Here is a 22,835-nt window from a genome sequence, read left to right on the forward strand (position 1 = left end):
GCTGCTGTCACCGTCACCACAAGGCCTGTTGGCAGAAGAATTATACACATGGCAACCTCAGAAACATGCATCTTTCATTCTGCAGGACTTGCTAGTATCACACCTGCAGACAACATGAACCCAGGGAGGAGATAATACAGGAGTGGCACGTACAGCAGCAGCCTTGCCCCTGGAGCCCGGCTAAGAGCGATGCAATAACAGTTTACATCTCCTCCAAGTTGTCTAAAGCCAGGCACGGGCTGCAAACACAGCACTTTTCTAAGCGACAGCAACTGCTTAAAGAAAGGTGGAGGAGCGCTACAGCTGCCTGGATCCAGCACAAAGGGAGCTTCGGGGTGGCCTGAACACAAAGGATTGGGATTTGATCGGTGTGTTTCGACATAGATCTAAGCTCCCTAGTTACTCCACGGTAAAAACCAACCAAGCCACACTGAGGAGCAGCCTATTTGTGGGGAGGGCTATGGCCAACATGGAGGGAATTTGTTCTTCTCTGCTACTGCTCCCCCGAGTTTCTAGCCTGTGTATGTGCCCAAGGATGTCCCAGTGCAGCACACTAAGTGTGCAGTACTTGATACCGTCTACTTCTGCAGCACTTTTCCAGCTGAGCGATCTGAAAGCATCTGATAAAGTTCTCCGAGATGACAGCAACCCCCCACTGCAGACCATTTTCAGAGTAAGTGCAGAACAAACCTGAATTCATTTCAAACTGCAAGGGAAATTTCAAGAGCAAATGAAATGAATTGAACAGCAGCACAGCCGGGCCACTCTCTTACGAAAAGTGAGCTGGGTTCTTTAAGCAGCACAAGTGCTAAAGGCCTTGGTTTATGTCTCAGCTAAAAGAGAACACCTCCAGCAGCTAGCTAACTCAGAACGTAGAAAGTAGCAGCAACACAACTTGTTTATTCCGTTTCAGAGCATGGATCCCATTCCACACGTCCTATCCAGCCACTGTACGGAACTTCTCGCAGCCCTGCCCCAGAGAATTCACTTCCTGCTGAGGTTTATTCTAAGCTAGTTAATTTCTTTTTTGAACCACCTATTGCTACATCCTGGGTTTGGAAAATTGCCCACCTCTCCCTGCCCAGCCAAAGGAGAAGGGAAAAGTTTAGTGTTGTTCTTAGGAGAGCAGACTGTGCAGCTCACACAACAAGTACAGCTACACAATCCATCTCTGCAACGTATCAGAACCAAACCCAAACCCAGCCAGCCAGTGGCAGCACCAGAATGCCAGCCACCCGGGCAGGGAGCACATGACTCAACTCTCCGAGAGCTGGCTGGGCCTGTCTCCTTGCAGGCAGAACTCTGGCTGCAGGGAGGTTTAAATTCCTTGCTCCCGTTTTCTCCTGGCAGCCAGTTACATTATTTTAAATGTCAAAGTAAGTTTGCTTGATGCTCGTTCACCTTCGCTATAGTCTGTAGGGATGGGGCAGCAGGCTGCTGTGCCTTGCTGCCCTTTGATGGGCATTAATAGGCCATTCACCTAGGTAACCTGGGTATTTTCCCCACACACATCAGTTCAGGACATAGCAACACGTTACCACCTTCCTTGTGAGCCCAGCAAAAGAGCTACTCCAAGCTTGAGGGTGAACGCCCAGGAAGCTGCCCAGCTCTGACACAAGCAGCTCGTTCCCCTGGCTCTGCAGCTGGACAAGCTCCTAAGACTTACCCACAGTTATTTCTGTGGAGTTAGAGCGGGTGCTTTTCACACAGTACCATGTCAGGTTCTTTCAGCATCAACCCATGCTGACCCCCAGCTCCTCCGCCTCACAACAAACAAGGGAATTTTATTTTAAGCCACAATCCTTTGCTCCTGTTGCGAAGGGGGCCTGGCCTGAGTAGGCCTTTGGCATTTCCCACACCACAGGGAGCAGAGTCCTGGAGGGGGCCTCATGGGCAGCAGAAAACTCGGACTCTCTCCAGAAGCCGTTTCTCACATTCCTCAGTGGTTCTTGAGATTTGTGACAAGACACAGTGTGCTCTCACAGGAGCCAGCTGCTCAGGGCTGGGTGCACCACTGTTCGGTGGCTGGAGCAAGAGCATCATCTAGTGGCCGTTGGCTCCAGACGTGGCACCCCTCAGTGTGTTCTTGAGAGGATGGCTTCTGTACAGAACAGACGCCTGCCTAGATCAAGCAGCCTTAACTACCTCAGATCCTGAGCATCAACTGTCTAAGTCCCCCCGTTCACGCAGTCCAGGGGGCTACACAGACTGCAAATACCTGACACCACACTGAAGAGGAATGTGTGGCAGGTTCCTTTCACCAAGGGGGGAACCCAGCTATAGGGCACTAAGGTCTCAGGAGACAGCACTAAGGGGGAGATTTCAATCCTCCCTCAGAGCTCAAGCTCATGGGAGAGGAAGCTTGGAAGCCATCGGTTGCCACTGGAGAATGTGGTGGAGGTAGGAGGGAGCATGCATGCAGACTAATGCAGAGGAGCAGGTCTCTAGCCCCAGGATGGGGCTGCTTGCTAGAAATGTGAGATAAGGGATGAAAGGAAAAAAAAGGAATAGAAAGAAAAGGTCAGTATCCTGAGACCACAGTAGCTTTGAACTCGGAGAAGGAAGGGGAATGAGAGAACCATGGTGTGACAGCTTCTGCCAGCCAGGGGCACTGCTGCTGAGCTTTGCAGTTGGCCCGCATCTTTCCTCCCTTGGTCTCCAGTGAAAGGGCTAAGGGACAGCCCTGGAGCATGCATTCTAGCCCTAAAACAGCAGGCAGCAGCGGTGAAGCTTCTCCCACATGCAGGGCCTAGCCAATCCAGCCCTCACCCCTGAGACTGACAACCCTGACGTGGGAGACGCGCACAACGCAAAGCTGCAGCCATGGCCCAAGGAAGACGCTCCAGGCACCAGCTGCCTAGAGTTGGAGGCTCCCTTATCCCAATCCCTGGTCCTCAGTGGCCCATTTTATTCCAAATGATTCTAGCAACTCCCAATCGCTTCATGCAGGAGTAACGGGCAGTGTAAGGAGGTGGGACCTTGGTACCAGGTTGCTGGATGCTAATGGAACCTCAGGGCTCCACCCAGCAGCAGACTGCCTGGAGAAATGGAAAAGGAAAAGGAGATGATATAGCACAAGGGTGGAGCGACTAGAGGGGAGAGCGGCAGGGACAGAAGCAAGGCATAGCCACTGACAGAGCATGTCTGACAACGCAGCATCACACAAGGGTCCCACTTAAGAATTCAAAGTACCTGTATTTTAATTTCTTGACATGGTAAAAGTTTTACAGACGTTCATCTGGCAAGGAAAGTTGAACAGTCCAACAAGTAAAAAGGAATCAGTACAAAGAAACACACAGTGACAGTGCTGCTCCCAGGCAGCAGCTAAGACGCAGTTGGTTTGTTACTGAATATTTATTAAAGGGAAGACGAAGATTGGACTTACTACAAACAACAACGAAGGAATCTATCGAAAGGGCAGGGGGCTCTCCACGCTCAGAGCGACCCCTAGGAAACCTGCAAGAGACACCGTGGCTCTTCAGCATAGAAGAAACAAAAGCAACAGAACGCAAGAGGGAAGGAGAGGACGTTCGTTCCATTCTCACGACTAACTACCACCAAGGCTACTGCACAAGAAGTTACAGATGTGACAGCGAGACCCATGGAAACTTCAGGAGTCCAGGATCAACTGATCCAGCTTTCCCCAAAGGAGGGTGTGAAGTAAAAATACCATAAATAAGAAAACGTAGAAGGAGCTGCAGCGTCATGAGCCCATTTCACGCACATACAAAAACTGACAATGCAACCGACCGTTTCCCATGGGGTTTGCAATGGACCATGAAACGTTCCAGTGGCCTGGGAGGAGCTCCTGGGCACAGGAGAAGGAATTGAGGTACCTTTCACGGGGTGCTGAGGTTTTGATACTGATCTGCTGTGGCTGCTTTTGGCCGTCCTCATCCCAATAGATCAGCTATCGCAGCCAGCCTGCCAAACACTGCCCCACAGTACACTCAGCTATTTCCTTAGCATCAGTGGAAACTATGAGGACTTCAAAATTTGAGCTCAGGCCTCTCCCTAACTTCATTCTGGACAGAAATGCCTCACGCTGAAGGAGATGTGTGAGAGATTAACATCATTTTAATCAAGAAACTGCTTTTGCAGAGCCAAGAGGAAAGCTACACACAGGAGCAAAAGCTACCTGGGCTCTGAACCTGCCAGCCCAGTGGGACGTGGCTGGTGGCAACCAGCTTTAGTGACAGGTGCTCCACATAGCCCTCTGCACGGATCTAGCTGCATTTCACAAGGGAGAGGGACAAACTGGGTGGGATCTAACTTGATAGCGATTTCCTGGCTTGTTTGAACCTACAAATCTCTCAATGGCACTTTGCTGACCGTGGCTGCAGCTTGGGCTAGGGGAGCCACCTGCTCCAAAGGGGCACGTGCTCCCAGCCTTGCCATTACCAAGCATAAGACGACTGGCAGCAGAGGGCTCACTCCGATGATGGCACTGAGAAGCAGCTGGCGCCTCGCAGCCAGCACACACTCTGTGGACTCAGTCTAGTGCTGAAGACACTGCATCTCCTCCATTCCCACGGACCCCAAGGAAACTCTGCAGCTGACAGGTTGGGGAGGGAAAGGGGGGAAGAGAGAACCCCAGGGCTTGGTCTCTCATCCAATCCCCACCTAGGTAGGAAGAAAGGCTTGAAGGAGCATTCCTGCCTGGCGGCTGCTCACTCTCAGCAGCCTGCACATCCCATGGCAGGGGCCTGCTCAATACCAATTACTACATTAGGGAGAGTTCCTAAGACCTGAACAAAACCAATCACAGAACTAGGCGAGGGTTTCTTTAGAGTTTAACTAAGAGTGCAATACTATTTCCAGCCAGTTTCCCATCTCGATAGTCATGTAACAAACCAAGGCAATGACGGTCTTTGAGTTGACTGAACAGTTCTCAATTCAAACGTTGACACTTAGTAGAGAGTCTCAGCATTGCTGCTCCGAGGCCTCTTGATCTTCTCAATGTTTTTAAGGATCATATCATGCAAAGTGACCTGGAAGGAGAAGGAGAAAGACCATGGATGCACATCAGCAGTGGGACATCCACGATTTGACTTAACTTCCCTTTCACCATAAGCACCAGCCTAACCTGAGTAATGGCTGCTCTTAGCCTACAGCCCCTTGGCCCTTCCCCAGCTCACCAGCCCTTGCCCCCAGCAGCACGTCATGTCTCGTGTCAGGCAGTAAGCTCCATAGGCAAGGCCGTGCCTGTCTGCGCTCTAAAGAGACTGGCATGTTTTGGCCACTGCAAGCCCCACCAAAGAGAGCGAGTTAGTTAACAGAGCCCAGGATAGGCCTACGGCACCATCTGGAGAGGTGGCGACAGAAGGTTCCTGCAAAGAGTGCAATGAACTGCATGCCCCAGGACGTGCCAGCATCAGCACAGAGGAGGGAAATACCAGACGCTCCAGGACAGCAACCTGCCGTTCTCTCTCCTTGCCAAGAGCAAAGGGAAAGCAGAGGCCCAGGCCAGCTCCCTCTCAGGGCTCTGAAGTGGGATGGATCCCAAGGGTGCTTCTCCACAGGGGAACGCATGAGCTGGGTCCCCAACTCTCACTCACATATTGATTCCTCAGCTCTGAGATGATTAAGCGCAGACTAATGTATTCCTTCTCATCAATCTCTGTCACCGTGCGGCGATAATCCTCCTACACAGAGAAGGGAGAATGTGCCTGTGAATAGCCGAAAACGCCAGTCTGCCCCCCCCTCTACAGACATCAAGGGGGCTCTCTCCTGTTCAATCCTATGCATTCAAGGGCATGAGGGGACCATTGTGATCATGTAGTTGGACCTCCTGTACACCACAAGCCAGAGACCTGCCCCCAAATAATTCCTACAGCTGAGATTTTAGGAAAAAACTCCAATCTTGATTTTAAAATTGCCAGTGATGGAAAATCCACCACGACACTTGGGCAATTGTTCCAGTGGTTAGTTACTCACACACCTTATTTCCAGTCTGAACTTGTCCAGCCTCACCTTCCAGCCATTGGATCATGTCAGACCTTCCTCCATTAGACTGAAGAGCCCAGTATCAAATATCTGTTCCCCGGGTAGGGACTTATAGACTGATCAAGTCACCCCTTAACCTGCTCTTTGTTAAAGTAAATACATTGAGCTCTTTGAGTCTCTCACTATACGGCAGGTTTTCTAATCCTTTCATCATTCTCACAGCTCCTCTCAGAGCCCTCTCCAATTTATCAACCTCCTTCTTGAATTGTGGACACCCCACAACTACACACTGGATTCGGGTAACAGCTGCACCAGTGCCAACACGAAGTTAAAATAACCTCTCTGCTCCTAATCAAAATTCCCTTGCTTATGCATCCTAGAATCACATTAGCTCTTTTGAAGGCAGCATCACACTGGGAGCTCCTGTTCAGCTGATTATCCACCATGACCCCGACATCTTTTTCTGAGTCCCTGTTCCCTACATTCTTTGCTCCCAGATATACATTTATCCATATTAAAACAAATATTGTTTCCTTGGTAAACTGGGTGCAAGCAATCTAAATCGCTCGAATCTGTGAGCTGCCCTCTTCATTAGTTACCACTCCCAATTCTTGTCAACTGCAAATTTTAATCACTGACGATTTTATGTTTTCTTCCAGGTCATTGATAAAGATGTTAAATAGCACAGGGCCAAGAACTGATCCCTTCAGGATCCCACTGAAAACAGACTCGCTCAGTGACTATTCCCCATTTACAGTTACGTTTTGGGACCTATCAATCAGCTGGTTTTTAATTCATTTAATGTGGGCCATGTTAATTTTATATCATTCTAGTTTTTTAATCAGAATGTCATGCGGTACCAAGTCAAACACCTTACAGAAGTCTAAGTATATTACAACAACACGGTCACATTTATTAACCAAACTTGTAATTTTATAAAAAATATATCAAGTTAGCTTGGAAGACTCTGTATTCCATAAAACCACGTTGATATGCATCAGTTACGTTGTCTTCCTTCGTAATCAAACCCCATTATCAGACACTCCATGGTCTTGCCTGGGATTGATGTCAGGCCTATTGTTACCCAGGTAATCCCATCTACCCTGTATCTACTGGAACAACATTGGCTTTCCTCCAGTCTTCTGGAACCTCCGCAGTGCTCCAAGACTTATTGAAAAACACAAAACAAAACCCAACATTAACCGTCCAGTGAGCTCCTCAGCCAGCTCTTTTCAGACTCTTGGATGCCAGTTATCTGGACCTGCTGATTGCAAAATGTCTCACTTTAGTAACCGCTGCTTAACATCCTCCAGAGATACTAGTACAGTGGAAATAGGGTGACAACCACAGGGTGAGACTTATTGCTTCTTTTCCCCCCAAATGTAGAACAGATTTATTGACCATTTTCACCTTTTCTGCATTGTTATTGATAATTCTACCATCTCCATCTAGTAATGGACCAACACCACTGGAGGGTTCTTTTTGTTCCTCATTATTTTAAAACTCCTCCTTAATGTCCTTTACTCTGCTGGCCATAGATTTCTCCTTGTGTCTCTTTGCATCCCTTATCGCTTTTCTACAATTTCTAAATTCTCATTTATATTATCAGTTTTCCCTTCCCTTGAGAGAAGCCAGATCCTTCCAGCCCTGCAGGCTCCCCTCCCAGGGCTCCTAGCCACCACAGGGTCCCTCTGCCAACTCTCCAGGCTCCCAGGCCCCACAGGACTCTGGCAGCTGCTGATGAAGGGAGTTAGTGATAGAAACAGCCAGTAGAGGGCTAGCCACAGAAACAGAAAGACAATTAATTCTCTCCAGCCCCACCAAATGCTCAGCAAAGAGATGCTCCACTTACCACATGAGGATATTTTGCTATTTTGGAAACCAGCTTTGCTCTTGTGATATAGTATCTGGAAGGGAAGGGAAGAGGCTGGATTTAATAGTCAGAAAATGGCAAAGCAGTGTTCTCAGACCTTGCCTTAGCCACGAGGCTCAAGTCCTTACCCAAAAGCACTCAGCCATCCCAGAGAGGGACCCAACAAAGAGAGCTCACAGCCACCCCTTCCCCACCTCCACCTACCTAGAAATCTGGTCCAGATACGAAGCTGCCTCACTCTCCACAGTCCGCAGCTCAGCCACTGTCTCCTCCTGCAAGGGAGCCATGGACACAGAGTGAGCTTCACAGCAGAAGGAAGGAACTCCAACCACACGCATGTGTGCAGTCACTCAGGGTCCAGCAGCTCAGTCTCTGGCCATCTTTAAAGTTGCTACAGCTACTCATCAGGGTAGAATCGGATGCAGGTCTCAAGCCTCAGTCAGTTAGTGATGGTTACAAAGACACAGGAGCCAGCAGTTCCTGGCCATAATGACCCCCTGCACCAGCCCCACACAGCCCTAAAAATTTAGTCTGCCTTGCTCAGAGGATCAGCAGCCAAGTTCCTGGGAGATTCAGGGAAGAAAGCAACGTAAATAGCTTCACACAACCACCCTGATCCTGCCAGGTTAGGGTGATGGGTGGAGCACGCAGCCTTCCGCAAACATGGCTCAGCTTTACTGGGTCTTGCAAGACTATGGCACTGCTCCCAGGCCTCTTGGCAAAGTGATGCTTTAGGCACTCGCTGCCCCTCCCTCCTCTTAGATGCCAGGGAAGGTTTCAGGTTTCAAGACCAAAACTAGCCCGAACTACCCCTCAAAGAGAGCCCCTTGGAGGCAGAGCCAGGTGGAGCTAACGAAAGGCTCCTCAGCAGCCCAAGACGCCCTGGTGTCTGGGGCACTAGCACATAACGGAGCCACGTGGCCATAGGTTGCCTCACCTGAATAGAAACGCCAAAGTTGTTTCCATCTTCTATCCTGGGGATCAGAAGCTGCACCCACATTTTGACCTGGAGGGATGCAAAAAAACAGTGAGTGAGTGTAGACAGCACTGGAGGGACCTGCCTTTAAATCGGGACCTCTCAGAAACGCTCACTCGAGCAGCTCATCCCAAGACCGTCTCAAGGCTTGGCTCATGCGGTGACTGGGGACAAGGCCTGATGCCTTGACCTCTCCTGGGAACCCACGACATCCACCCAAGCATTAAGGGAAGATTCTGTCCCTAGATTTTACTGAAGCCCCACTCAGCAAGTATCTGTCACAGGTGTGCCTGGTGCTGTACAATGGCAGAGACGCAAGCCCTTCCAAGCAAAGGACTAGCAGGAGGGAGCTAGCTGAGGGCCAGTGATAGCGCCCACTCCAGGAGCTGGAGTCAAGGCAGCTCCAAGCACATTTGAAGGAAATGCCATTTCTCTTGGCCAGCGCCAGCACCTGCCCCTTTGAGCAGTATCCTGTTCAGAGACCACGGGAAGCAGGGGGAGGGGCAGCATCCTACATTTCCTTATTGTAGCGAGGTGAACACCTGACCAGCCCGGAAGGGGTTGGAAAAGCCCTGCAGAGGGCTGGGGCTGGGAAAGTAAGTAAAACCCTGGCTGATGGGGGGGAAGTGGCTGCAGTGGAGGCCGTGCCCCAAACTAAGCAACTGGGCCTTATAAGGTGGACAGGGCAGCCAGAGGGAGGCAGGGCTCAGGAAAGGCCTTAGGAGCGGGGAAGCTCTTGGCCAGCAACGCCCCAGGCTGCAGGGCCTAGTTCTAGGTCCACCTAGGGACTGGGCTTGCAAGGGGGCAGCTGGAGGGTGGGTAAAGGCAGCCAGTCCAAACTCCTTGTTGCCTGTGATGATCGGCTGATACACTGCAGTCCGCCCCAGGGCGTGGGGGCTAAACACAGACTGGCAGTACCCACGGCTGAGGCGACATGGCAACAGGGAGTGGGGGTTCCCCTGGGGTGGGGAAACCCAGTAATACTGGGGGTTACTGCAGGAGGTCGAACCCTGAGATAAGGGCACCAGGATCCTGGGACGGACACAAGGGCCAATGGCCTGCAGAGGGCACTCCTGGGTCGTAGAGCTAATTCCCGAGGACGACCAGCAGAAGGCGCCGCAGGGGTGAGTCTGCACTGTGCTACACTTATCCCAGAGGTAGGATGGAGGCCCAGTCCGCTCTTTATGGATCCCTGAGAAGCCCTGATGCTATGGGGAAGGAATTCGGACAGCTGTGTCTGGGGGCCGATCGCCGTACTGCCCCACGCTCAGGCCCACACCCACCGTGTTGCACTTCTCAATCAGAAGCCTGATCTCCGGTTTCACTTTCTCAATGATGTCCACTAGCTGCTGGTTACTCTTCAGCATCCCATTGGGCATCACAAACACTTTGGTACCTAGCGCCAGAGGGGAAAGATCAGTTATTCCCAGCATGTCACATCAGAGACCGCCAGCTCTGCACGTGTTCTAAGCACGCTGGATCGCCATGGGGACAGGGATATTTAACGGGCTATTACAAAGACTATCACCCGGGAAGGGGAAGAGAGACAAGACCTGGGAAGAAACCCAAACTGGAGAAACGGGGTGCAAAGGGAGCTCCCTGAGCCACACTTAGGAGCTGCCTCTGTTTCAATGCAACATAAGGCCTGGCAGCTCCCTCCTTCCACAAAAGGGTTATGGGGCTCTAAGTCTGCTCCCCCAAGCAGCATGCCAGCTCTGATGAGCACTACTCCCATCTCTTGACAGAGGCCAAGCTCTGCTCAGCAGAACCACTATTGGGCTCCTCCATGACTCAGTCACTCGTCCCAGCTTGTAAGAGGAAACAAGGACAGGCCTGGGTAGGGCAGTGGCAGTCGGGAGAGGGCAGGTGGAGCTTGTGCAGTTTCATACCCCTAGGCACGGAGCGCTGGCTCAGCGGGCAGGCAGCAGCACAGAGACTTGGGGACTCTTACCCTGGAAGGTCTCTTCACAGTCTTCCAGCTTCCTCTTTTTCATATTTGGCTAAAATACACACAACAAAACGTTTTACTCCCCAACTACCCGGGACCTAGAGCAACAGCAGCGAGGAAATTCCTTACAGAACATCTTCGAGGGTCCTGATTTCAGAGCAGCCTTCCCCCTCCAGCTGGGGGTGGGTTACAGAGCAAACACAGCACCACCTCCAGCCAGGATGCACGGGCTGAAGAGATCAGTTCTCATATGCTCATGGGTGGCTGTGGCCTGTCGTTAACAGGGAACAGCCTAACTGAATGCACAGCAAGCCATGCAGGTTAAATTAATGTAGCCAAGGGAGGAATCTTACCCCATCCAGTCCATCGTGGCTGTTAGTGAGAAGGATCGGGTCAGGGACAGGAAGGTTCATATCTGAGTGGATCTGGGTGAGATCATGAATATTCAGGATGGGCTCCTGGAAAATAACAAGAAGTCACATACAAATCTAACAACTTTTGTCATGTTAATCGCCAGGAAATGGGAGATTCCAGACCTCAGGTTTCATCCAGCCACCAGGCAAGCGAGAACAGAGGCAGGTATGAAGATGGGACTGAGAGGACTAGGAAAATGGATTGTAAGTTTGGGACCGAACCCATTAGGTTTCTATCCAGTGCCCAGCTGATGGGATCCCCACACTATCACAGTCCGTAAGAGATACTGGGCAGAATATCTAGGGCTAATGGCATTCAGATGGGTATAAAGTATGTTTGGGACCCTGCCTTTCAGCGTTTTATGCTCTGTTTTACCCTCTGCTCTGACTAAAGACAACCCTTCCCCAGGGTCAGGACTGCATGCTGGACACTGAAGTGAGTGGGGAAGCAGGCAACAGCACATATCTTACCTTAAGGAATCCATCAAGTTCTAACAATTTCTTTGGGAAAAAATTTGCCACCAAATCTTCAGCCTGAATGAGAAAGAGCAGCAGATGGGTACATGAGAGCAGCGCCTCAGGCTGCACTAACCTCTGCACTTAGCCAGCACGCAAGGGCACTGTGGAAACCAAGGCTATTGCAAAAGGCCAAGTGTACAGCTCTGTTCAAAGCTGGGGGGAGGGGGGCAGGGAAATACCTCAGAGAGAGTCAAACTCTCCCACCTGAAGGCTGAAGAGTCTTTGCAGCCCTCCATTCTGCCAAGGCTCTGGAGAACAACAGGGCTACAGACTCTCCACACTCAGGGAGTGACTGAAGCGCTGAGTGCCAGCAAGGAGCCTGCAAAGAAAGGTTCTGCTGCACCTTGGAGGTCATAGCACAATCCAACAGAAAGCTAGAATCCCAATATGGCATTCACTCTGCCCCCATGTTCCATTCTGGGGAGATGGGCGAGGACACTTACCTCACTTGTGATCCGCTCCCTGAAAGAGTCAACCTAGAAAAGAGGAAAACAACAGCTCAGAATAACTGCTCCCAAACAGCACGGTTCACAGCCAGCCTTAGTTCTTCCTGATATCGCAGCCCAGGTGTGCCAGGCACTGGGCCAGAGGCAAAGCCCTACATACTCATCCCCCACCTCGCAGCTGGACTCCCATTTCCAGCTCTCTTAGAGGTGTACATTGTTGCATTCCTGAGGGCTAGTGAAAAGCCTGAAAACCAGAACGAGAGGTAACTGACCCAAGGTCATTTGCCCGTCTGCAGACGGCCTCAAACAATAGCTGAGAGGAGTGAGCTGACCTACTGATCTTCATGGGCTTGCATGGAAGCATGAAGAGGACAATGTGAGAACTGGAAATGCAAGGCATGCATTAAAAATTGATCTCTATCCTAAAATTAAGCAGTAGGGCCACTCCCTGACCATCCTAGCCATGGCATATTGAATCCAATAAGAAATCCTATTTTCACAATATCTCTGAAGCTCCCAAAGTCTCCTAATTGCCCAGAATTTGGGGACTTTGATGCAGAATTTAGGTCCAGTTTGCCCTGCTGTACACATAGCCTCCGCACAGGGTAAATGGCCCCTTTACAATGGAGGCTCAGGGTGAGAATGATATCATAGAGGGGCAGGTGGCCACACAGCAGCCTCTCCAACACCTTCCCCACAGGCCAATGGGAAAGACGACAGAGCTTTATAGGATGTCATTATTACCAACTGCTGCAAGGCCTCCAGACTTGATATTCCAGGCAGAAGCTGTTACTCCAGGTCAGGGAAACTCCCTGTCTGTCAGACTCCACAACCTCAGTGAACAGAGCCCATGCTGGCTGCAGTGCAGGGACTGCAGGTCTAACATTCCCCATCCCTGTACTGCTACCATTGGGGATGGAGAACACAGCAAGCTGCCGTGGCAGGTGAGGCACAACCAGAGGCTGAAGTTCCCCATGAAGGTCCCCATGAAGCCTCAGAAACATGCACATTATGCTAGTGACATCTGCGGAGCACTCCTGGATTGGAAAAGAGGCCACCACTAGCTGAACTTCTCAGGGCCACCCTCACTATTCATTGTCAAGTGTTACGTCTAATTATGCCGAGCCTCTCTCCTTTATCTGGCTGTTAAGCTGACTTGGTCAAAAGCCTAACGCCTGGCTTGATTTATCATAAAGCAGAAATGCAGCAGAACAGCTGCCTATCTGAGGCAGTGGAACAACAGAGTAACTGGACCACCTCACAGGCATGCACATTGCAAGACGTATTCCTTTTGCTTAGCTTTAGGCCAAGTGGGTTTTTATTCTTACTCTGGACACTTCCTTTGCTCTTGAGGTCTGAATGATAGTGAGAGCTCTCACTGTTCACTGAGGGGGTGGAGGGTCTGGTAATAACTGACAATTTGCATAAGAAGCCCATGGTTGCCATAGCAGTAAACGCTATCAGTTACTGAAATGTTTTGCCCCTGTTCTCACCCCACATAAGGGTCCCATCAATTCAGTCCCTTTATCTGGGGAGAGAAGTGGGCATGCTCCCCAATGGTGAGAGGATTGATTGGTTACCATCAAAAAAACCGGAAACTCAACATTTCCTGGCTCAAAAACACAGGACTGCAGAGTAACAGCTAGGGCAAGAATCTGAAGACAAGTGCAGTTCGGTTACTGAAAGGGGCATCACCAACATGATGGCTAGGCAATTTAAAATACAAGTAGTTTGGGGTCCTACACATGATCTTCAGCCTTTGCCAATTTGCAGTTTGACGACCACTTTTCTTATTTCTTTAAAAAACATTTTACTCTCATGTTGCCATGTAACTGACCCACAGACAGGGAACCTGACTATACTAGGGAAATGATGCTACCCACTATACACAAAGCACAGTGAAACAGGCAAAGGAAACAAACCAGGACAAGTGCCACGATTTCCATTTTTGTAACCCGAGGTGTTGCTCTGACAATAGAAGGTGCAGTCAGAGTGAAACCTGAAATTGACAGTGGTCTTACAAGCATTTCACAGAACAATCTACAGCCTCTCTCAATGGGGGTGACTTGAAGCGGGAAGGGTTTTCCAGATGCAGAACGTGCAGCACGAGTGCCCAAATCTACAATCTGAGATGTGCACTAAACAATAACTGTGTCGTTCATCCAGCCCCACAGACCTGACTTTGTTAATTACAACAAAAGTTGTTGCGACCCCAGTGACAATGGCCCCAACATTCTCCCCCAATCCCCAGGCTTAGGCAAGTGTTCCCACACTATAGGCACCTCACCTAAAAGGCTGCTCCTCAGAGGAGTGAATTCCTTGACAAAGCAGCAAGACACTTAACATTTGCTGCCATTATCTACCAAGCAAAAACAAAAAGTAGCAAGCAAAGGCACATGGGCACCCAGCCTGAGCAACAGGGCAGCCTGCCCAGACACCGAGTTGCTTATAGTCAGGGTCTACCTACGCTGCAGCCCTGCCACCATAACATTGTGGTGCAGACACTTTCTACTTTGACTGAACGAGTTTTTCTATTGATGTTGTTAATCAGCTCTCGGAGAGGCGCTAAGTAGCTAGGTTGATGGTGCTGGAAGAATTCTTGTCAACCTAGCTGCATCTACACCCAGGGCTAAATTGACTTAACTCTGGCACTCAGCACACAACATTTCACAGCCCAGTTTAAGCGCAGACCCCTCATGGCCCTGTGCACTGCAGGGAAGGTGGGAGCCGAGCTCTGCGGGACTCTGGCAGGTGCAGCAGGCTGGAAATTCTCAGGCAGAGGCATGGCAAGTAAAATGAAGGTCGGCGTTGAATTAGCTACAGCAAGAAGGATGCAGCCACTGAATCAGCCCCTCCCCAGGGTTAGTCATTTGGGCACCAACTACGCTGTATTTCACACCACGGATGCTGCAGGTGCCCACATCCAGCCGTGCTGGGGACAGAGGTGGTGCTGGCCCACTAGGGACCCTGAGCAGGAACATTTTCCACTTCCCCAACACATGCTAAAAAAAGCAAACGGGGGCCCCCTTGGGGCGCTCAGGCCCCCATGTAATTGCTCAGTCTGCTCATGCTGGGGAGCCAGTGCGGGACGCTGCCAAGCGCTAGGTACAGGAGGCGGGCCGGGATTGGGGGCAGGTCTGGCCTGTCATCGGTAGGCTTCAGCGTTAACGACCCCCCCCACCCCGGCTCGGCCAGGCCGGCGAAGAGGAGCACGTGGGGGGGGGGGCGGCAGCCGCATGAAGAGAAAACCCGCGGGGGGAGGGGCGGCCGCACGAGGGAACGGGGCGGGGCGGGGCCGGGCCGGGGAGCGGCCCGTGAGCGGGATCCGCACGAGACAGGCCGCAGGGTACGGGGGGCGGGGCGGGGCCCCCGGGGCATCGCTACCTTGAGCTTCACTTCCGGGTCCACCTTGAGCAACGAGGCCATGGCGGGGGGGCTGGGCCGGGCCGGGCGCCCCCTTGTCTCGCTCGCGGTCTCGCTCGCGCCCGTCCGAACCACCGGCTTCGCCGCCACCGGAACTGACCTCACAATAGCCGCCGCCAATCCCTGATCTCGCCTTCCCCACGTGACCTCTCTTCCCGGCACGCATGCGCCGCACGCTGAGCCGGGCCCCAGAGCAGCAGCGAGAGAGCGAATAAAAATGGCCGCCCGACTTCCGGCCCCCGCATGACGTCACGCCGCCAGCGCCGCTGGCGAGACTGGAAGTCGTAGGTCCTGGTTGGTTAGCGGAGCAGGCGCTATAAAGTGTGTGTTTCAGCTGCCAGGACCCGCCGGGGGGCGGGAGCCAGGGAGACCCCGGGGGATGGGGCAGCTGTAGCGTTACCAGTTGTGATTGGGGGTATTCCTGGAGATTTCATCACATGACATCATCTTTAATAAAAGATCAACTTGTATGGCCTGGAGACTCCAGGCCAGTTCTGGAGGATTGGCAACCATATGTGCCACGGTTGCCCTGGTGATGGTGGCATCCATGCGCTGAGCACCACCCACTAGCCCTGACTCTGCCCGCACCGCCGCCTGCAGCGCCACAGGCCTGTGCTTAGGGCACTAACACGTGGTGCTTGTTGCCACTCCCAGTAATGGGCACTTTATGGGACGAGTCGAGCAGTGAGTGACCCTGCCTGCAAGGAAAACCCCGCATGCAGCCACAACAGCAAAGCTGTGAGCACACGCAGGGGAGGGCACGGGGTCTGGGTGTGAGTCTTGCAAAGAGTTTTTATTAACCGCCAAACATCAGATCTAGGAAACAGGCACTGATCTCTCCGTGTGTGTGTGTGTGAGTCAGACGATGTATGATAGACAGCTGCTGTCCATCCCTTCTCGCTGAATAAAGGGGTACCTATGGGCACAGAGGGCACTTACAGCAATAGGCGGATTCCTTTCTCTGTAGGAATTGGCCTGTTGTTCCACAGGCAGGTAATGCCTTCTGTGCAAGAGGCGAACGTGCCTCTGCCCCCCACGCTGGTGGATGAGTTTCACTCACTAGTGAACATGCTTGGAATGATCCTGACTGTGCACCGGGCTCCTCCAAAGGGCATGAAACATTTGGTCAGGTCAGGCCAAGTGCTGAGGCCCTGCCTGCATGTTTTCCCACCCTAACTTGGCTGGTTTCTGATGACATGGCAAGATGGTGCGAGCCGAGCCCATCGCAGTAATAATTAGCAGTGTCTGTGAAGTGCTGCTGAGTGCACCATCAGCCCCCCCCCGCCGCACACTGATCCTTCGGGGGCTTTCGAAGCCAGGCCCCAACAACACAGTCCGGCCTGCCCCCTCCCCTGCGGGTCACCCCGCGGCCCCCATTAGTCCCCCTTCCCACTGGGGGTGCTGCAGGCCGCGAGACGGAGGAGCGGCCATTACATCACCTCCTGCGTGCGCGGGGACGCGCGGTGCGGCCCCGGAAGTGACGCGGCGATGTTTGGGTCCTGGCTCGGCCAGGGGCCCGAGCGTGCGCCGAGCCGCTTTGCAGCCTAGGAGTCGGAGCGGCCGGGAGGGAGCGCGGGGCGCTGCCCGCCCGGGCATGGAAGGCTCCAAGTCATCGGCCTGCACCATGCAGGTGAGCTTCGTGTGCCAGCGCTGCAGCCAGCCGCTCAAGCTGGACACGTCCTTCAAGATCCTCGACCGGGTCACCATCCAGGAGCTGACAGGTACGGGGTCCCCGCCCGAGCGCTGCTGGCGGGGAGCGGGGCACGTCCGGGGGTGCCAGGGAAGGACTCTGGAGGAGGGGATGGTATCGGGGTAAGCACAGGAGGTTTGGTGTTTTCACCACACTTTGCTGATCAGGCGGTTAGGACGATTCCTGTCAACCTGAAATGCCCTGGGGTGGGTTTAGGGCGGCAGAGAGGGGCTGTCTGGAAGGTCAGTAGGACAAGGGTTAACACTCTTCCCTTTGTGGAAGAAAACGGCTGGGATGACCACAAGTGGGACCTTGAATGTACAGTTTCATTGTTTATCATGCACGATTTCTTCAGTCCTCTAGTAATTGTTGTTCTTTGTTCAGCTCCCTTACTTACCACAGCTCCAGCAAAACCAGGAGACATTCATGAAGAAGAGACCAACTTAACAGAGGTAAAAGTTTTGGATTGAATATCTCGTCATTCCTTTAGCCAAGGGCCTGTGATAAAGCTAGTTTATCTTTGGGAGCCAAAGGTTAGCCTGAACTTTAAATTAATTTGTCCCGTGAGAATGATAATCCTTCTTTCAAGAGAGAATCCAAAAGGAAGCTGATTCTACTCTTTTATGTCATGAGTAGCATTTGATTGGCTGATGGTGTATTGCCTTAATTTCTAGGAAGCCTTCACAGAAAACCGTCAGGATGGTGTATCCAGGAGATTCATTCCTCCAGCCAGGTATCACTTGTGTTTGCAGTAAATTTTCTGAAACATTGTGGGGGATCTCATGCTTCTACATGTATTCCATTATGGCAGCTCTTACAGAGATGAAGGCATTGTGGCTGCTGGCTTCATTTCAGAATAAATCTTACTAAATCTTTATTTATCACACACTCCACTGTAGTATATGAAAGCCAAAAGAACTCCCATATGGGGAAGGATAAGTGTAACTTGCATGCTTTGGGTGTAGGTGGTTGACCACAGAAGTCATGCATTAAGCACAGATTCTCCCTTGCTGCAGTGAACTTCACCTAGGCTTATGCTGAGATCCTCAGCTTCCTTGGGCACTTGGAGTATTCACTGGATCCAGCAGGGTCCCAAAAGCTTTCTTAATCCATTCTATTCAGGACCTTCCTACTCCCACCCCCCCACCCTTTCATGTAGCAGCTCTGACTCCTACATTTGTGGTGCTCTTGGGACATTATTTACCACCTAAGGGATGACACAGAACTAATTCCTGTGCACTGCCACCTAAGACTGCAAATCTCCCACTGACCTTCATGTAAGTTCAGTGTATAGATAGATAAACCTTTGTTCAAAAATCAAAGAGAAAGGCCTGCACAAGACATCAGAATTAAAGGCACAGTGGAGGGGTCTCTGTGAGGAAGCTTTGGGACATGATATCCTAGTGAGAGAAATTCAGTGAAGTTCTGACATTCTTCATCAGTTCACAATTATAAAATCTCTTTCTCTTCAAGAATGATGTCAACAGAAAGTGCCAACAGTTTTACTCTGATTGGAGAGGCTTCTGATGGGGGCACCATGGAAAATCTCAGCAGAAGACTGAAGGCAAGTCTCATGCTGACAGACTAGAGTGACTGACAAAGTGTAAGTTCTTTGGGGTAGTTTGCGAGTTGGAGTTGTAACTCATATTTCTGGCCTCCAAATATTTGTGTAGAATAAAGGTAACACCTTAAAATCTGTTCAGTTTATCAAGCTTGGGCTGTGAAAAATGGCACATTGCTGTTCTCTTAGGGGCCACAAGTCTGTCCATTGAAGACTTTGTTTTTCATTTAATATTGATCAGAACCTGGGGCTGATTCTAAATTTTCTATACTAAGAGCGAACTCTTTGTCTAGGTTACTGGTGATCTCTTTGACATTATGTCCGGACAGACAGATGTGGACCATCCTCTGTGTGAGGAATGCACAGACACACTTCTAGACCAGTTAGACACACAACTCAATATCACAGAGAATGAATGCCAGAACTACAAGTGAGTGATTTATTACTGACCCGTTGGTGCACTCCATCATCGCTTCCAGTAGCCTTAGTCTGAAGAGCCGGGAAAAAATACAGATATAAAGAAGTCCCTGAATGGAGCATTTGGCAATTCTCCAAATCTCATCCTTTGAGAATTGCCTTAAGTATCCTTTTGTAACCACCTACTGTCTCCTGTAGACGATGTCTGGAGATCTTGGAACAAATGAATGAGGACGATAAGGAGAAGCTGCAGATGGAGCTGAAAGAACTTGCTTTGGAAGAGGAGAGATTGATCCAGGAGCTGGAAGAAGTAGAGAAGAACCGCAAGATGGTAGCAGAAAACTTTGAGAAAGTCAGGGCAGAAGCAGAGAGACTGGATCAGGAGGAAGCACAGTGAGTCTTAGCCAAAGTCTGTTTCGTGGCAGGAGTGACAAATATGGACAAGTGGGTGTATCAGACTGGGTTGTGGGTAAACATGTACTGTACTTCTAATCACTCACAAATACTGGCTGGGTACAAGTGGTTTCCTCTATTACAAAACTGGGGATCTGGCACCTTAGTTAGTTAGTGACTTGCGTCTCTCTCCACAGACAGGGTCTGTCTGGGGTAGTGGTGCATGTAGGAGCTGGTCTCTTGCTGTCCTGTTCTGTTGGTAGCTTTTTCATTGTTGCTGTTTGAAGGTATCAGAAGGAGTACAGTGAATTCAAGAGGCAGCAACTGGAGCTGGATGACGAACTGAAAAGCGTTGATAACCAGATGCGCTATGCCCAGATCCAGTGGGATAAACTGAGGAAAACTAATGTGTTCAATGCAACTTTCCATATCTGGTAATGTAAGCTCTGGGCTAGAGGGGCAGAGCTGCTGCAGCTTTCATGATTCTGCATTACAGCATCATTGCCAAGATGGCAGCTTGGTTTTTGGCAACTTAGGTGCTAAGCAGGGCTGAAATGTACTTCTTAGCTGAGAGCAGGCAATCAGATCTCCTCATGGTGGCAACTGAAAGGGCAGGAAAGGAAACATGCTCTACCCAGGCTGTGTGAGGAGATTTGCAAATGTGAGAGCAGCTGGCAAGTGCTATCTATAGGCTGTCAAACCTGGGACCATGTGGAGCCCAGTGCTGAGCCCTAATTGAACAGCTCTGCGTGAGCTTTTGCACTTGCCATGTTGAATCCTGAACTTTACAAAGACAATGTAAGCTGCTCCATTGTCTTTGAGCTCCATAAAGAGACTTCATGGCTTGCAGGGTTATTGCCTTGCATTACAGCAGCAATGGGGATTAGGGCCCTCTTGTCCTAGGTGCTGTAGAGACATTCCCTGCCCCAAAGAGCTTACTTACAACTTCTCCTCGTAACACAGGCACAGTGGGCAATTTGGCACAATTAATAACTTCAGACTTGGCCGCCTCCCCAGTGTCCCTGTAGAATGGAATGAGATCAATGCAGCTTGGGGGCAGACTGTGCTACTGCTTCATGCCCTTGCTAACAAGATGGGCCTGAAATTTCAAAGGTAAGAGCAGTTCTTTAAACACCTTGTACTAGCTATCGTACCATGGGAAAAGGCACTCACAGACTTAACTGCCTTTTCTTTCAGATACCGTCTCGTTCCCTATGGAAATCATTCATATTTAGAGTCCCTCACAGACAAATCAAAGGTAAGAAAATCCAAAAATAATCTGCCTGGAATGCTAAATTCCCTCTATTCCTGCTAATACGAGTGAGCAAAAAATGTAAATCCTGCCATTCACCGTTAGATCTTATTACAGGCTTAATACAATTGCTGCTGTAACTGCCTTACCTCTGATAATCATAGAACTGGAAGGGACCTCGAGAGGTCATCTAGTCGTCCCCTGCACTCTAGGCAGGACTAAGCATTATGCTTCGTGCTCCCCTGGGGGTGGGGGTGCAAAGAAGCAGAGGAGGTGCTCTGCTTTATTTAAAAGTCATTCTGGCCAGTTGAGGTGTGTCAGTGGGCTCAAGAGTCCTATCCAGGTCGTGACTGGGATGAGTGGAACGCAATGTGGCTTGGCTCTTGAAGGCAGAGAAATCCCTAGGGCCCTGTCCTGCACCTGTGGTAAGAGTTTCTAAACTAGAGTCTCTCTTGGCTGTCTAGAACTAACCTCTCTCTTTTAGGAGTTGCCCTTGTATTGTTCTGGAGGTTTACGGTTCTTTTGGGACAATAAATTTGATCATGCAATGGTGGCATTCCTGGACTGTGTGCAGCAATTCAAAGAGGAGGTGGAGAAAGGCGAAACTCGCTTTTGTTTGCCTTACAGGTAAATGTCTCTATCTGAAGTGCTTCTGTAACATAGTGCATGTTAACCCATGCAGCTCTGCCAGTGCTCCTGCCTCCTGAGCCATAGCATTCTTTGCTATTCCAGGCTTGTCTTACTTTTCAGCCAAATCATCTGATGGTTCTGTGCTTGAGTGGAGAGCAGTACAGAACCATTTTCTGGGTTCTCTCTCTTTTGACCTAAATGTGATTTAAAGCTAGTTACTCAGCAATGAAAGGCCACTGCATAGTTGTTTTTTAAAAGCTAGTTATTACCTTTGTTAAAATAGGGGATCAGACCATGTCTTAGACAAAATGTTCAGCGCTCATGTAAGATTCATAACTCTGAGATTAAAGGGTCTGAAAATACAGTACTTGGATACTTCAAATGTCAAACCCAACTACGGAAATAACTGCTTCAAAATCAGTCAAATGAAGCTAGCTTAAATGAAATAACACCAGAAGAGATTACACAGCATTAGCGGCTTATCAGAGGTGACTATGTTGAAATGTAAATGTGTTAATAAACCTCTGTTTATATGATACAGAATGGATGTGGAGAAAGGCAAGATCGAAGATACAGGTGGCAGTGGTGGCTCTTACTCTATTAAAACACAGTTTAACTCTGAAGAGCAATGGACAAAAGCACTCAAATTCATGTTAACTAACCTGAAATGGGGTCTTGCCTGGGTTTCATCCCAATTTTATAACAAATGACTGTGTGTGCGTGCATGTGTGTGAAGAACTTGTTCTGAGGACTAGAGAGTATCTGATTTTTTTCCCTCAAGAATGTCATAAATTGTCACTTAATATTAACCAATACAACATGTTTACAATATCAAAAATCCACAAGACACTTTAAAATTTCATTTGACAAGTAGTGCATAGAAAAGCAATATGTAAAATTGTACTGTTGAGCAGAACAGAATATAATTCAGCTCTATGAAATAGCTAGATGGCAAGTATCTGGGAGTTTTATAGACAAGTCAGAAACTTGCTATACAACACCAGTAGGTATCTGATGTAATCTCATGACAATTTAACAGAGAATGCAGTTAGAAAAATGAAATATTAGTGACACAGTGAGAACTGTGTTATGCGCAAAGCCTATGGAAGCTCTGTCTGATCACCCTAAATGGTGACTAATGCTTGAAACTTAATATCTTCTCTTTAAATCAGAACTGATGAGCACTTAATTTGGTGCCACTGAACTTCGAGGGTTTGATATTGTTTAGAACATTGCCAGCTATTTAACAATTTGTAACAAATATTTCCTGCAGCCTGTTACTGCACAAAGGTGCACTGAATAACACTGTAATAAAATACTTTGTATTCTGGACAAATTGAGTGCTTCC

At 49.9% G+C, this 22,835-nt stretch overlaps 2 protein-coding genes across 4 annotated transcripts; one reads left to right on the forward strand and one right to left on the reverse strand.

Annotated features, from left to right (window-relative positions):
• Positions 1-3,179: 3,179 nt before the first annotated feature.
• PSME3 (proteasome activator subunit 3) lies at positions 3,180-15,657 on the reverse strand. Of its 3 annotated transcripts, XM_030541165.1 has the most exons (12): positions 15,506-15,559; positions 12,119-12,151; positions 11,855-11,994; positions 11,628-11,690; positions 11,097-11,201; positions 10,747-10,795; positions 10,079-10,191; positions 8,757-8,825; positions 8,024-8,091; positions 7,799-7,853; positions 5,559-5,645; positions 3,180-4,991 (listed from the first exon to the last, which is right to left on the reverse strand). In XM_030541165.1, exons 3-12 carry the CDS (start codon positions 11,909-11,911, stop codon positions 4,911-4,913), a joined length of 747 nt encoding a protein of 248 aa, XP_030397025.1. In that variant the 5' UTR covers positions 11,912-11,994; positions 12,119-12,151; positions 15,506-15,559; the 3' UTR covers positions 3,180-4,910. The 3 variants fall into 3 exon arrangements, with proteins under 3 accessions (XP_030397025.1, XP_030397024.1, XP_030397026.1); XM_030541164.1 differs by lacking the exon at positions 11,855-11,994 and having other exon boundaries at positions 15,506-15,657; XM_030541166.1 differs by lacking the exons at positions 11,628-11,690; positions 11,855-11,994 and having other exon boundaries at positions 15,506-15,657.
• A 1,354-nt stretch (positions 15,658-17,011) lies between these two features.
• On the forward strand, positions 17,012-22,817 carry BECN1 (beclin 1). Its single transcript, XM_030541147.1, has 11 exons — positions 17,012-17,265; positions 17,619-17,686; positions 17,909-17,967; positions 18,708-18,798; positions 19,089-19,225; positions 19,411-19,605; positions 19,893-20,039; positions 20,569-20,718; positions 20,803-20,863; positions 21,342-21,484; positions 22,029-22,817. Exons 1-11 carry the CDS (start codon positions 17,139-17,141, stop codon positions 22,195-22,197), a joined length of 1,347 nt encoding a protein of 448 aa, XP_030397007.1. The 5' UTR covers positions 17,012-17,138; the 3' UTR covers positions 22,198-22,817.
• The last annotated feature ends 18 nt before the right edge of the window (positions 22,818-22,835 follow it).

This window comes from Gopherus evgoodei, chromosome 23 (genome assembly GCF_007399415.2).
Source record: "Gopherus evgoodei ecotype Sinaloan lineage chromosome 23, rGopEvg1_v1.p, whole genome shotgun sequence".
Taxonomy (NCBI): domain Eukaryota; kingdom Metazoa; phylum Chordata; order Testudines; family Testudinidae; genus Gopherus; species Gopherus evgoodei.